Raw genomic sequence first — 16306 nt, forward strand, 5'->3', positions numbered from 1 at the left:
TCAAGTAACTGTCATATCAGTGTGAGAATTCACAGTATAATGACAGAGTGCTTGCCTGTAGTGAGAATGTGAGCTCCAGATCTGTCTCCATCAGTCCACTGGGTGGGAGGACGTACTCATTCGATCTCAGAAGACGCTTAGAACCCTGGAAGACAAAATCAAACATTTCATGTAAACATATTTATAAATTATGGACAATTAAGAATGACACATATAATCAATTACACATCTGGGGCTTCCAGGTTGGTTTAGGTTCATCGCTTGAAATTGGCATTAATCTACTCTGGAACGAAAATGACAAAATCATTTGTTTCAAGAGTGCAAACTGAGGTTCTGAATGGGTCACATAACGGGTTCTTTTAGATCAGGACAACAACAGTGGGCAAAGAAAAATATAATTGAAGATACAAAAATTTATCATTCATGTATTTTTCTTACAAATGAGCTTAGAACTGTAGTTAAGATGAATTCACCTATGCTTACTATATGGTTTGGTATATATTGGTTTTAGTAAGCTAAAAAGAGACCTAAGTTAGCAAACTTATTGTATATATTATATGTTTGGTTTATCAGTTTATAGAGTGGTATTAATATTTCATCGTCTAACTAAGACAGTCTCATTGGCATTTAGCTAAAACAGACAAAGCTAATATTGTCAAGTTTCCGTTAGCTATAGGTTTATGGCTAGCAAAGTTCCCTCCACAAACACAGATGATTTGATAGCTTCCAGTGTTTTTCAGTTCCAATGTCAATGAGCCTCTTTCAAATCAATTTCCTCACAAAAAACTCCTTGTAATCCCATGCATAACATTTTCAATCATTTTGTTCAGTATAGACACGGGACTTTCAAAGCATTAGTGAGATGTTTCTTTGTGATATTAGTAAGACGTTTTCTATTTTCTGTCACAAAAAAATGTTTCTGTTGAAGGAGTAGTGTGGCTGACAAATACCAATGGCAATGATTATTTTGCTGAATTTCTAGATTAGCTTTCACAACTCACTTAAATTCCATATGCTCCCTTTGGAATAAAAAACAATCCCCGCAAATCAGATAGTATGTTGCTTCTTAAGCCTATATCTACTGAGAGAACAGGGACCACATGGGCTAACCTTATTTTAGTACCAGCCTGCTTCACATTCACACATTTATGCAGATTCACACCTTGAGGCAGCCTAGTACAAACAGTCCTCCACTCCCTCTCTGCTTCTATAGAACAGTGCTACTAGAACTAGTTAAAAAGGGACCAGATGCCTTGCTATGGGACATATTATGAAGAGCTGCTGAAACTTTCATAGGTTTTCCTGCCTGATGTTAAGATTCAATATAGCAACAACCTTTTCACAAGCCTGATTCACCACCTCTAAGCTCTCACTCAGTGTCTCAGAAATAACTTGTTGATGATGCCTCAAGGAGGATGCATAGTGCATGTGGAGATATGGCTGTCACTAGAGAAAGAAAAAAAATACATATCGTGAGAGGAGAAGAAAACACTATTAAGGCCCACATACATAAGCAATAAGAATAACAACAGCATAAAACAATTATCTCTTTTAAAACATGTGGTTAGCTGTCATTATGTTGCATGTTGTTCTTTATAAGACATTAACAGCCACTGTTAGTTTTACTATCTAATGCTTGCTATTCTGGCCACAGGTGAGAAAGATCACCTATGCTAATTCCGGTTTTAAATGCCACAGGTTGCAGCAGTGTCTTCCAAATTTAAAGACACCAGAGGACCTGTCTCAGTCCCTAGCAGGTTTCTCTTGTGTGCCTCTGGAAAAGTCTATCATGTTCCTCATCAAATTACATTTTAACTTACCAACCAAGCTTCTTTTTTTAAACTTCTCATCATCTTGAAACAAGGAGTGTGAACATGAGAGCAGAAACAGCTTGTCAAGTCTTGGGTTGACCATTTTATGTCAAGCTGTGAGTGCTGAAGACAGGCATCTGTTGTGTAATATTTGGCAACTCAGACATCCACTGCTGTAAAATTTCATAAGTCCTTAAAGCTTAGTGCAGGTATCTGCAAAACCTGCCAATTGAATTAGGTAAGACTTGGTGAGCAGCATGGGTCAGTAAGGATATCCTGTATCTGGCTTAATACCCTGGGGAGAAACTCTTTAACAGTATGATCCCGTCAGTGCGACATTGGATCCTAATGTCATCAGAGCTGCTAAATCATGTAACAGACACCGAATGAAATGGTTGGGTGTGTACTGAGGAATCATTACAGGATACCAGAGGGGGTTAGTTTTATTCAAAAATGCAGTGGTGCCTTTGTAGGAACAACACCTGCACGTCAAGGCAAAAATACCTAAAAATACTAACTTCCAGCACCTTATCTTCAACAAACAGTTTGAATATGTTACAGGAGGCACAGTAGTCCACAAGCACTGTTGTCTCAGAGAAAGAAGGCCCTGGATTTTAATCACTGGCATTGGTCATTCTTGATCAGAGTTTACATGTTCTGCCTGTCCTGTTCTGTACCTGTGGGTTTTCTCCAGGTGATACAGATTCCTACTAAAGCAGTGTGAAAGCATGTGTCTGTCTATGTGTTACCCCTGCAATGGACTGGCTTTACGTTAACTGCATTGTCCCACCTTTTGTCCAATGCATGCTTGGATAGACAGAAATATGTAGGTAGAGCATATGCTAAAATAAAAATAGTGTAGTTACATTAGCAAATATTACATAAACAACCACCTAATTGTTAAATGCAGTACTTCTGATACTGTACTGTTTTAAATCATTACAAATGTCCTCAAAATAAAGAGCAGTGAAAAAATGTTTATATTCACAACACATGAAGTATTATGCTGATTGCAAAAAAAAGTCAAGCAATGTTGCATCTGATGTCTCAGTGTACAACCTCCACTTCCACCAGATTATTCTCCTGTGTCACAACTACCCAGTGAACCGCTGAAAATGTGATAAACAATGCTACTGTGATAAAATAAACCTGTGCGATAGTGGTCCAATACCACTTATATATTTGTTGAACATATAAACATTTTATATATTATATATATTACATTGGTTATCATCCTACCCCTTGATGAATATGTCCTAAATATACATAAACAGGTGATGTTTGCTTAATGACACACTATTTGTTTTTCAGATTTAAAAAAAAAGGTACAATGTGTAAGATTTCACCATTATTTTAGTTTAAAACATTCAAAAATTAACTAAAAATATCAACAGAATGGGAAGAAATAACAGTTTTGACGTTATGTCAAAGACGTCTATGTATTGTGCTGCAGAGATATCTACTGAAGTTAGCAGACTAACCAGTTATCCCTGGCCCCGTCTGGCCCGTTCTGTCTGGTAATACCACTTTGTACCTCAGGGTTGATACAAAGTCACTGTAGTGCTGCCCTGACCAGCAATGGCGGAGACAGGCCAGGCTGAAAGCTGCAGTTCTTCTTGCTGTAGGACTGTTGATATGTCCCTTTACTAAGTTTAAATATTTTTTTCAGGCAAGAAAGTAACAATTTAGATTCCCAATATGAGGTTAGTTCATCCAAATAACACATATTTGGAAAGTTGCACCGATGTTGTCGGAGCAGCCAGCTGCTGCTGCAGACGCTGGCCAGGGAGACATCAGCTGGTCATGTCAGCTGCATGATCCGACGAATTGCACTGGGACACACCAGCTATGAGTAAGCTGACATGAGCCATTTGGCATCGTAACACGTCATAGTAAGCTGGATCGATATTGAAATATCATATCAATAATTCAGGTCTCAAATGGATTACTGTGTTGTAAAAAGGTAGCAATTAATGAAAAAATGATGCTGTGTGGCAAAAAACAGCTGTTTTACTATTACAGTTACATTTTATGATTTACACCTACCCTAGGGGTATGTATGTAACCATTTAGTTGTTACTTAGAATTATGTTGTAACTTAACTCTTTGTTGCAACCTTTTTCTGATCTGTACAGCTCTTTGGTAATTTACTGCTGGCTCTAATGTCTCTGGAGCATTTTGATATCTTGACGCCGATGCACAGATACACTGTAAGCAGTAAGCTTTACGCTATATTCAGCGAGTGATAATGATAGTGGGGTGATGCATTTGGGGGGTGGGGGGTTGGATCACGTGTACCTAAATGTTGTCAAATTAATCAGATCTTTTATTAGCTTTTTATAGCTCAAATGTTGCATGAGGTTGAAACTTCCAAGTCTCAGTCCACAAGCTTGTTAAAACATAGGCATGAAATACAATAAGAATTGCCACTTTTAAGACCATAAAAAACAAACAGTCTTTATTTTACAAGCCTAACTCAAAGTAATGTTTTAGAGCATTATTTGCTGCAATGAAGATAGATAAAAAAGATTAAATAAAACTTTAAAATATAAAAGACAATGTTTTGAAGAACTAAAGGAAACATGAAACTAAAGTATTTTGCTGTAATATGCATTTTTTCTCTCCAGTATCATGGCTCAATATGCTCGTGAGAAGGACATGTTGTCGGTACCTTGACAGTAGCTGAAGCAATTGCTTCGTAATCTAAAAGGGAAAAAAAGGGTAAATCTCTGTCTGTGTCTGACCTTGTCACTAACTTGAGCTTCACAAAGAAGCCCTGTATGCACTCTTTTCTCATGCTCGGTGGCTGGTACAATGAATCAAGGCACAAAAGCCGAGCACTCTCAAACTGCCTGACATGCATTAACAATACAGAGCCTTGGCAAGGAAAGCTTGTACTCAATGTCCTTTGCCCACCCCCTTTCTCTCGCCCTCTCTGCTCTGCTACAAGCTTCTCCACTGTCTTTCTGGGGCCAGATGGGGGAATTTTACATCCCCTCAATTCTACCAAACTCCACAAGCCTGTGGGAAAACATGTCTAAAAAACTTCTTCTCAAGGTTACTTTAAATTCTCTAAATTGGCTCCCCTGTTTGCAGCAAAGACAGGAGGTGATTCGGGGTCAGCACAAAAACTCTGAGTGCAATTGTATTAAAGAGGTTTTAAAGGCGTTCAGAGACTTCTACTTTCACCAGACACACACTGATACACGCACACATAATTGGATCATATCCTAGTGTACTGCAAATGGAAGTGCTTTGGACAGTGGCTTGTGCTGAAATGAGGATTGCACGCCTTTCCTATCATAATCCAGCTGACATCAATATCTGGCTACAACCTTAGGGAACTGCACCCAGAAAAGACGAGATACAAAATGCATAATCATGTGGTGCACGTGCAGTAGCAGACCACTGTGCAGAAAATGTAGCAGAGGTCTGTGTGAGGAGGCCTGAGCTACTTAGTAGTGACCCAGCGGTCTCCAGGGTGAGAGACATAAGACTCCCAGGGAACACAGAGCCTCCTGGTGATTTAACTGCAACCTCATCATCCCTACTGCTGTGGCTTTGGGAGACCATCCAAATGGTTAGCCATTACAGGGGCCTGTGTGTGCATGCAGGCCACTTAACCTGATGAGACCCAGAGAGAGGAAAGAGATGGTCACTGTGTGCCAAACAGAGAACCGATGACATGCGGTAATGAGGCTTTGTCATTCACTGAAAACAAAACCCTCTCATTCCTCTGTCATCTTCTCAAACTGTCTCTTTATCCCCCCAGCGTCTCTGTTCTCCCTAACCAAACCTGCTGGAAATTGCATTTAATGCTCCAGTTCCGGAGCTGTGGTGAACAGAGCTTTGCTCGGCTGTCCTACGGGCGCCTCAGCAGAAATGGAGATTTCACGCTCCGGAGACAACATAGCTCGTGGATAAAGCCACACTTGGTTGGTTGTTTTCTCCTTCAGGATGACAGTAAAGGGGGGATGATGTGTTTGTTTTTAAAGAGGACCTATTATGCTTTTCCTTATTTTCAGTCATATACATAATGTTACAATGTTGGATGTTCATATTATACGTGGCCAAAGTGTCAAATATTGAGGTGAGTGTATGTAGAAGTAATCCCTGTGAGCAAAAAGTACCGGCTTCAGACTGCTCTGAACGCTCGATTTCCAACTGTTTTTTCTACTTTCAGCCCGAATCGACATCAACTAGTGATGGAATTCTTTATATGGTCATCTGCTCTACGCACAGCGTGCAAGTTCACTGCTCTGCTCTGCTAACATTATGGCATCCTTCTATTGTTTTGGGGGTAGTCATGCCGAGTCATGAATGTAGTTGAGCTGGCAGGCTGTGAGTGTTTTTCCATAGCACAGCACAGCAAAGTCAAATAAGTAGTTTACCTGTTGGAGGTGTGCTGGTTGTCTGCAGTTTCTGCTTGTACTATTCCTCCCTGCATTATTTCTAACTGATCCACTGAACAAAGAGATTCACATATCTCTATACGTTGTTGTGTCGACTGGTTTTTAGCACTGCTAACAAAGCTCTGCTAATCTAGTGAGGAACACATGTCATTTCCTGTAAATTCTTCACAATGAACATCTCCCATTATTTAGTCATTGAAAAGCTTCTAATATGAAGCATTAAAGCAGGAAATGTTGTGTTTTCATTGGCAGTAACTTAACACAACTCAGCAGGCTTCCCAAAAGCTGGCCAATCAGAACAGAGTGGGCTCATCCGGCGGGAGCTATGACTGCCTCTTAGAGACAGAGGATGAACTGAGGGGCTGCATAAAGGGCCAGTATAAGATAAATAGTTTTGGTTTTTTTTTTAACTGTGAATCATGCAAAGCTACTCTAGTGGAATCCAAAAATAAAAATATATAGCTGGAAATTAGCATAATAGGTCATAATAGGAGCAAATAGAAACACCCAGTATTGCATAAAATTTCAATTAAACTTAATAATGAGGGTGACAACATATGAGTGTGTCAGAAAACAGTCAATATCTGAACCACAGGAATAAAAACTGTCTCTCCAAATAAGTTTTTATTCTTCTGTCTGCCTATCTCATCTACTCATTAACCCTTTTGATAAATTAAGATGCTTCCTTTCTAACCTGTTGGCTTTTCAACCTAACAACACATTCCAGCTATGGTGATAATTGCTCTTGTCATTTAATCTTTTACTCTTTAAACAACACTCATGCATATTATAATCTACTAGTGTTAGGATAATGGTAGGAATGGTCGTATCCACTGTTGGTATAAATATTAACTCTGCCCTTAAATAAATCATGCATGCTGGGAAAGCACACAGCGTGAGACATGGCACAGCTGACATATTCCTTCTTAGAGGCAGGTTCTTAGAGAAAAGCCCAGGATTTGTGTGGCAGATAAAGAGGCTGAGATGAATTTCATTAAAGCATCTGCAATATACAGTGCAGGATGAAGTCCACACACTAGATTCTTACTGGTGCATGTAAATCATATTATGTGGACGATGTAAAAGCTTTGCTCAGACTTCTGTTAATGTAGCGCTGAATCTCTCCGGTACAAGTTCTTCTCGTTCTGAGCTGAGTTTTCTTAAATTCTCTACTGCATGGATTTTCTGGGCAACTGCAGAGAAGAAAGTTTGAATGACTTTTTCCTTGAAGTTATTTCTACATGACCACCTCAGGGTACTGTGTTCGTATGTGTGTCTGTAATCGCTGGTCTTAGTTCTCCATCTATATCATCTTTACAACTGCTACGAGGCTTACTGCTGAGTCTGTGTTTTGAGACAGTGAAGCCTGCCTGCAGACTAAGGGCAGCATTTCAACAGCTACTACAGCTCAGTCTAGTCTATGATCTAAGCAGCTGGGGTGTAGTAATATACTACTATTATACTTTATCTTCACATAGACAGTAGGGGTGTCACAATATGCCAGTTTCCATGATGTTATCTAAAAATTATAGTAGTAATATTGTGTAATACTAATTACACAATGTTGTTATCTCACTAATAAGTATTTTTTGTATTTGTTTCCTGTTCTCTCTCCATCTCAAGTACATCCACACAAATCCACTCTGCCAACAATATGTCAGTCAAACAAAACATTATTCTGAGAGGGAGAAACATTATCCTTCCACTCAAAAAAGTTCCCTCTCTGTTTTAGGAATACTTAAGATTCCATGTAAAAGGATGGGGTTATTGTTGAACATTAAGGCGAACTTGACACTACAAAGAAGTCAAGACAGAAACCCAGCTAACCTCAAGTCATTTCCACAGTTACTGTAGCACTACTCTGCAGCATAGGGGGAATAAGTTGTAGCACTTTTGCTGCAAGTTTGGATTATGATCAGTCAAGCGCAACAGAACATAAGAATGTAAGCTTGTTTAGTGAGCAGCAAAGCTACAGTCCCTGTAAAATTAACTGGGTTGTTCACACAAACACACGCCAGTTCAGATGTTCACACACTTAAACACACACTACGTCCTTGTGTTTCAAGTTCATTTACTCAGCCAACTGCTGGTTGTTATTATTAATTAACTAGCTATTAATAGCAAGAGTCTGCAGTATTAGGAAGACTTCAAATGTCAGTATGAAGATATTTCAAAATGTGATAACTTAAAGGAAAAATGTGATTTTTTTTTTTTATATATTTTAGTCTTTTGTTATGCATTTACACCAAAGATGAGGTGCTTTTGGCATTTAAATCACAAACAAACCATGGAAGATTAACTTTGAATGACAACCTAAAATAAGGTAACTCATGTTACGACTGCTCACCCGTAGTACAAAAAAATGCATTAGGAATCAACGTAAGATGCAAAATCCGTCTTAAGATGCTAATGCACCTGCTTAGAGTAGTAATACTAGTCTGCCATTTAAAGCACCTGAGTGGATGTGACTCAGCAGAGCTTCCTGTGCAGCTAAGGAGGGGTTTTAATCAATCAGACGGATTAGTAGCAGGTCTTATCATCGTCTAGGCTTTGTGATTATGTTCAACAGGGTACAGTCACAGTAAACAATTGAGAAACATTGAGCCACACACTCCAAACTGTGACATGCTGCTCTTAGATGTGATGCAATTGAGCTGGTTTCTCCCATTGCACATGAAAGATTAATCCACCCACCTGTATTTTGACAGCTATAGACAGGGAGTTCAGTTCTTTATCCAGTTCTTTTAGGACAACCAGCTTTTTCAGTGTGAGGCTGCAGAGCCTGTGCAAGAGAGAAGGAGAGGGAAAAAGAAACAGATTAGTGACATGACTAACACAATATGAGCACACGTTCATGACATGCTGTAGCATCTGGGGATGAAAAGCATAGTCAACAAAGCAGCACTCACTGCTGCCACATGTGTCTTCTACTCATGTCTTTATTCTTCCTTTGGTCTGCAGTAGGGATGTCAACGGTTAACTGTTAATCCGTTAACCACCAAGAATATTTTTGAGCGGTTACGCATGTCGGTCTATAGGTTAATTTGCATACACACACTGCTAACGGCTAGACAATGACATGTTCACAACATCAGATATTATTTTTGAATGGATGAAGTACTAGTGTGCCAACTACTACATGGAGTGTTGCATTATGGGTTGTTTGTAGTCTTAATGTTGCTAGGCTAGTGAGTGTCTTAAAGTCTGTTTATAATGAGTGTGTTAGAGTGTTTCGTTAGTCCACTTTAAACTGGAGGAGTTTCTGAAGGCTCATGTAACATGTTTTTCAGCCACGGAGGTAATAAATTCATGATAATGTCCAAAGTGTCTCTACTGCAGAAACAGAATATGTCAAGCTGCCAAATACCACTGAGACAGATGATAAGGAGCTCGAAAAGACAAACAGGCAGCCTTAAAAAATGCTAACTGCCAGAGAAAATAACTTTTGACCTCTTCCAAAAGCCTGATAGAAGAGTGTGTCAGTATATAACTGTACTATAATGTAAGTTATACTCAAAAAGTAATGTTATTTTTCCAAAAACCGTTGTTGGAAAAGGGGGCGTCTTCGTATAATCAGGGTCGCCTTATATTCGGGCCAACACAGCACTAGCACTATGTTGTACCGCATTAAGAACAAGCACCAAGCTGCCATGTCCGAGGATGGCTCGCAGTTGCGGCCAAAGATCACGTCGCTGGTAGCCATGGGGAGAAAGTGTGATGTGTGCCGGTCTGAATCCATCACCCAATTGTTGTGCCCAATGATTGAGAGCGATATGCTGCCAATCAGTGTGATAGAGAGCGAGGGATTGAAAGAGCTAGTTTGGTGCCTCGAGTTCGAGAACGTTATGCCATCGAGAGCTACTGTGATTAAACGCATTGAAAAACACTTTGAGGAAAAGAAGGATGAGCTACAAGTCAAGCTAGCCAGGGCAGGGCAGACAAGCTAGCTCTGACCACCTACTGCTAGACAGCTCTCACAAACAAAAGCTACGTCACAACTTTTGTTAAAAATTATTTTCCAGTTAGTTAGCGGTTAATGGGTGTCAGTGTGTCGTAAGCAATATTTGCAAAAGCTGACATCCCTAGTCTGCAGGTTTGACAAAAATAATGGAGCACATCCAAGAATCATCAGTGAGTGACAGAGAACACAACTGAATAATCAAACCCTTTTCTATTCAGCTATACAGTCATGAAGTATTGTGTCCCTTGTCATCAAAGAAAAATCTCTGATTTTTTGTGAATGGATGATGCACCAAAGTGATACTTAATCAGGATTCATATTGTCAGCTTTATGGAAAGTGGCGTAGTGAAGTACTGTTGCTGATGTGACTCACTGCCATCTGTTTATTACTGAATAAAACAGGTCAGAACCATATACTCACATACTACTCTATTTTTGACAGGCATGTTGAGAATTTAATTCTAGAGAGAGCTGTCATGCTAATATCCAGACTTGGTAAGGTATCAAAGAAATATAAACTGTATTTAATGAGAAAAGTAAATGTAGGTCAGAGGGTCTCAGTAGACACCTCTCAGGTCAAGCCTGTCTTATACAACACAGGGTCACTGAGGAATACAAGAAGGGTAAAAGCAGACACATGCTTAATGCCACACCTCTTTCACAGGTCTACAACAATTTGTGACCTTTAAAAACCTCCCTTCCCTTAACCTGCGCCAACTCCCACCCAAAACACCGCCTGTACAGCCAGACCCTCTGCAAGAAGTCGACAACTCCCAAGCCAACTTTGCTGCACTTCCTACTGACCCACTTTTCCCATCAGTCCTGTTGCATTAAATTGTGATCAGTCTGAGCCACATTCAAAGGGGAGGAACAAAGACAAAGCAAACAAGCAGCTATACAGTCACCCACTTTCCTTGAGGGCCACTCGGCAACATTTGCTGACTTCACTCGGGCACTCCCTTCTAGGCGAGTATGATTCACAAAGACTCATCAAGTTCCAACACAAAGAAAACTGTAGTGCAAGCCGACGATAACAAAGGGCTGGTCTGTTTAGAGCAGACTAATGTGGAGTGTAAACAAGACAAAAGTGTGGTGTCTCATCACTTTTCTCTCTGTACTGTATTTTTCAAAGTTAAAATTAGGAAATGTTCTTTTAAATTTCAGTTTTAAAAATCTGTAATTATTTCATTTTAATCAAAAATCTTTTCTTCCAGTTTTCTGAACACACCTTGAAGAGATTAAACACACTGCCATATGTTTGTCTGCTTGTTTAGCTGTATGTCTATGTTTGTATCTTGAGAACTACTGTCTACCGGAGTCAAATTTATTGTGTGTTAATATACTCGAAAAATAAAGTTGATTATGATTTTGCTTTTGGAGATTCAAAATGCTTGAAATACATAATTCCCTACAGAACTTCAAATCTGCTATTTCAGCCTAAATCGCTGTTTCCTATGTTTTTGACTCAGCTTTAACGGGAGACGATGAGCAGCTCGCAACAACACAAACCAGCCAGGGTCAAACAAATAATCAAGTAATAAAATTCCAACTCAGACATGATGTTAATCAGTGCAGACATTCAGGCAGCAGTAGCCAAGGGGAAAGAGGCCCAAAAAAATATTGATTTTTGATTTTTCTTTCTTGACTTATTTGGATTCATGGATAAACATGATTGTTTCCAAAAATAGTTATTTCTCAAGGAACTGTCAATAGTTTGACCTTTATACATCTCAATGCGTTTTTCTGTCGTCTCTTTCTTGAACAATAATGATGATGATATTAATGATATTATGAAGAGATGTAGTCACAGTTTTTTGTTTGCTATTTATCCCATCAGTGCTAATTTCATCATGGTAATAAAAAAGGTTTAGATAAATATATTTCTTCATAGTTTTTATTAATAACACACATAACTAACACTACAGACAGAGGGGAAGGGAAAGGAGATGGCTTAAGGTCATTAGATCCCAAGAGAGGTTTATCCATGCAGCCAACATTCAGATAGAATATATCTTTAATGACGACAATATAAAAATTTCATCAACAGGAATAGGCCAGGAACTCGCTGTTTCCGTGTAGAATCTCCCTCTGGCCCAAATAGGTGACGACATATTTCTACGATATTTTACTGGAAGCATTTGGGGCGTGAATCGTCGATCCACTTGGCTGCACGATTATTTAAGTTACCGCGTGTGTGTTACTGTAGGATAACGAATGCAAATCTAATGAAGCTGGAGTAATTAAATGTTAAATCTTGTAGGTAGTGCCTGCTTGCTTTATGGTGAGGATGAGTCACCAGGCAGCCCCAGCCCTCTGTCTGGGGGGAGGGGGGGTAGACGGAAAGCAGGACTGATGGTTTAACAACATCTTTATCCCGTCACAGCTCTCTCTCTCTCTCTTGCGCTCTCTCTCTCTCTCTCTCTCTCTCTCTCTTTCTCTCTCGCTCTCTCTCTCTCTCTCTCTCTCTCTCTCTCTCTCTCTCTCTCTCTCGCTCTCTCAATAGACTGGGATTCACATGTAATTAAAAAGGCTGCAGGCGCTGAAGGGGTCACCTAGGGAACCAGAGATTTTTTATTATTAGACAGAGGTGTTATCTCCACTCCTGCCAGCCACTGTGTTGTGTTGTAAGTGAAACTCGTGGCCATCTGTTCTGGCCTGGTGCCAGTTTGTCCCCTGTGCTCCTACCCAGTGCCAGTTCACTTTGCCACCCAAACAGTAACTGCAGTGACAGACCAGGTGTTGCATAAAATCACTAATCATTGTGCTAAAATAGCTGGTGGAAGCATACTACACTGGGTCAAGGATAATTCAGACACTTTTAGAGAGGACTGTCAGCAGGGATATACTTTGTGATTACAAGAGTATGGGATGGGAGGGAGGAGGGAGTTATATCTGGTCTCCCCTCCAGTCAACAGACACTAGCACACACTCAAGATCAAAATAGGGGCTTGCAGAAGCCCCTCAAAAGATGCATTAATCCTCTATTTTGGCATGTCAATCCCACATTCCTAGAGAGAGCCTGGGGTGGGATCACAGCATGCCTCACTGTGCCAAACAGGGCCAAAACAAAATAGTGTTATCAATGCATGGAGACGACCGGGTGGGTGAGGAGTCTATATAGCAGTCTCCAGTTCAATATTTCTGTGAACTGGCAGTGGAAAGCAAAGATAAGTGATACATTTTCTGTCTGGTTCCCAGCTGATAAGAGCCCGTGGGGGATATCCCTCGTTCAGTTTCAGTGCCTGCACCGGTTAAGCCAACACATCGCCTGCCAAGCTCTTCTGATTGGGTCATCATAGTTATAGACTGAGTTTATTGATCCTTTCATGCACGCTAGTATCCTGGTTATGAGTCTTTTGCTGGTTTTTGGTCAGGATATGTCGATGAAAGTGGAAGGCAGCACCACAAACTATTGCCTCAAAAATGACATAAATCATGTTGAATCAACATCCCTCTAAAACAGCTTTAATAAAAGCTGAATTATCTAACCTTCATGAGGGCAGGATTTATTAAAGGACCGTGGTATCCAACTGAATTTGTTTCAGCTACAGTCCCTATATCAAAAAAACATTATCCAAGTTTTTAATCTTCTCAGTTTGTAAAGCCAGTCTGAATTGAATGTTTTCATGCATTAACATTTTGTCATTGGCAGAGAACAGGCCAACTCACAGAACATGCAGGAACCAGAATCATATCCTACCTAGAGCTGCAACGATTAGTCAATTAATCGATTGGTTGCCTGTTATGAAATTAATGGCCAATTATTTTGATAACCTATTAATTGTTTTGAGTATTTTTTTTAAGAAAAAAACTCCAAATTCTCTGGTTCCAGCTTTTCAATGTGAAAATATTCTTTTTTTTTTTTTGTCCTCTATGACAGTAAACTGAATATCTTTGGGTTGTGGACTATTGGTCAGGACAAAACAAGACATCATCACCTTGGGCTTTGGGAAACAGTGATCAAACAGTTTTCACCATTTTCTGACATTTTGTAGACCAAACAACTAATCAATTAATGAAGAAAATAATTGTTAGTTGCAGTTGTAATTATAGTAAACATGCATGTTTGTCTCTAGATGATATCTGCCATTACTGACATGGACAGACATGGAGATACTGAGATACTGATGACTGACGGTGGCGTAAAATTAACATTTACTGACCGCTCTGACGGACGGTGCCCAGTAGGTGCCTTAGCACTCTACAGCTAATAGGTTTAGCCTATATGGTATCACTCACAGCGGCATGAGTAGTGCTGCTCCATCTAAGCCCATTAGTGCATCCAAGTCACCCATTGTACCGTCACTAACTGTTGACCTTTTCTGCCTCTAAAGTAAAGAAAGGCCATTAGATTACAAGGCCATTTCCCTCTTTTAGATTAAACTGACTGCACTCAGTGACATTCCAATATCGCTAAGGAAATCAAGAAAATGTAGATGGAAAATTATAATGCTTCATTTTATATGAAGTGGGGTAAATGGCTCAGACAGGTAAGCTCATCTACAGAGAAAAGACCTTAAATCTGCATTGAAAGCTCTGTAGTTGAACTGACAGCTCCTAAGCTGTAGCTATTGTACACTGCATGGCAAAAAGCCATGACCAAAAAAACCCCTCAATCTTTGATTTTTATTATGGGCTGAACTTGGGACAATAAACAGGCAGGGTGATAAATTAGCAGAGCTCTAATGTCGAAATTAGAATAAACTCACCGGGATATGAATTCAGTCCTTTTTAGACACAGTTTAAATGAGAGCAATCAGTGCGACTAGTCCTCCATTAAACACTGTGACACTATTTAACAGAAGCTGAAGCATCGCTTCCCTTTACATTTATTGGAGTCTACCAGAAGACAGGAGGGGGAACAGTGACTAAATGAAAATATATGAGGATTATTGTAGGGATGAAATCAATCATCATTTTGAAAGATTATCATTTATTACTTTTGGTTATAAAATGTTTTATTGTTTTATAACAAGAGGTTTAAAAACTGAGCAATAAAGAACTTGCATTGGCACAGAATGCTGCATCTCTTCACGCTACATCAGTTGACTTCTGCAGTAATAAATATTGGTTTAAACCTTAAAATATCACCATTAGTAGCTGTTATTTGCTGGAGGAGGAAGTGAGGGCTACCCGATGAAGTCACTGTATTTTGAAGGATGGTCAGTGTGTGGCTACGCTTGAATCCTTTCACGTTTATCTGTGCAGGACAAACAAAACAACTTATCAGGCAGTACACTCAAACAGCCGTGGTCAAATATTTGGTTTTAGATAAGAGGCCTGTGATTGTGGGTTATATGGCATGGGGCATTATCTTATCTTTGCCGCTTCATCCACTTTTTTTCCTGCTGCAATAACAAAAAGACTTCAGATGGAAAAGTAACAAAGCTTTCCAGTGATTTACAATTTTAACATATCGTCACATGAAGCTTTTTAGATTTGCTGAAACACCAGTAGAGACCAACAAGTGACACAAGGGTGCAACGGCTCCAAATCACCTACACGTCATACACACAGGTCAACTGAATCAAAAGAAAATCATGCTGCTGTGTTTCGATCCAACCTCTCCCTCTTTCAGTGAAAAACTTGGCCCACCGGTATTGATACGACATTGCAACATCAGAGGAAACCAAATCAATCGCTGGAGGTGGATTAAAGGTGGACGGCCGAGAGGAAGTCAGGGAGCAGAGCCCAGGGACACACATTCTACACAGTGAAAAATTCCTTTTTGTCAGCCCCTTTCTGACCTCACCCTCCCCTGTGTAAGGCTGGCTTTCTTTAACATACACGGGGCCCTCACACAGGTTTCTCTGGAGTCAGGTCTCAAAGAGAACTTCTGGCCCGACACCAAGCTTCAGTCAGTCATTGCTTTGAGTTTGGCTCTTTGGTAAAACGATATGTCTATCTGGACTGGAGACAGCATATGTCGAAGCAGACATAGTTTTTATTAGACTGACATCAAAAGGTATTTGAAAAATGTAAATCCTGAATCTAAAAATCAACTCCCAAGTTCCTTAGACTCAGATTTCAGAAGATGTGACAACAAGCATATGAGGGAATTATCATTATCACCTTCCCTGAAGGTGAGAACATGTTCCTTGTTTTTGAAAAGTCATGACAAA

The 16306-nt window shown here is 39.8% G+C and overlaps 1 protein-coding gene across 2 annotated transcripts in view; it reads right to left on the reverse strand.

The window, feature by feature from the left end:
• Window positions 1-16306, reverse strand: part of zmp:0000000755 (phosphofurin acidic cluster sorting protein 2) — a 48352-nt gene that overhangs the window by 18783 nt on the left and 13263 nt on the right. For both annotated transcript variants that reach the window (XM_044372363.1, XM_044372364.1), the window contains exons 2-3: window positions 8918-9005; window positions 56-145 (exon numbers count right to left, since the gene is read on the reverse strand). In XM_044372363.1, coding sequence (XP_044228298.1) covers window positions 56-145; window positions 8918-9005 — 178 coding nt within the window. The remainder of the gene's footprint in view (window positions 1-55; window positions 146-8917; window positions 9006-16306) is intronic.

Source organism: Thunnus albacares, chromosome 14 (assembly GCF_914725855.1).
Source record: "Thunnus albacares chromosome 14, fThuAlb1.1, whole genome shotgun sequence".
Taxonomy (NCBI): domain Eukaryota; kingdom Metazoa; phylum Chordata; class Actinopteri; order Scombriformes; family Scombridae; genus Thunnus; species Thunnus albacares.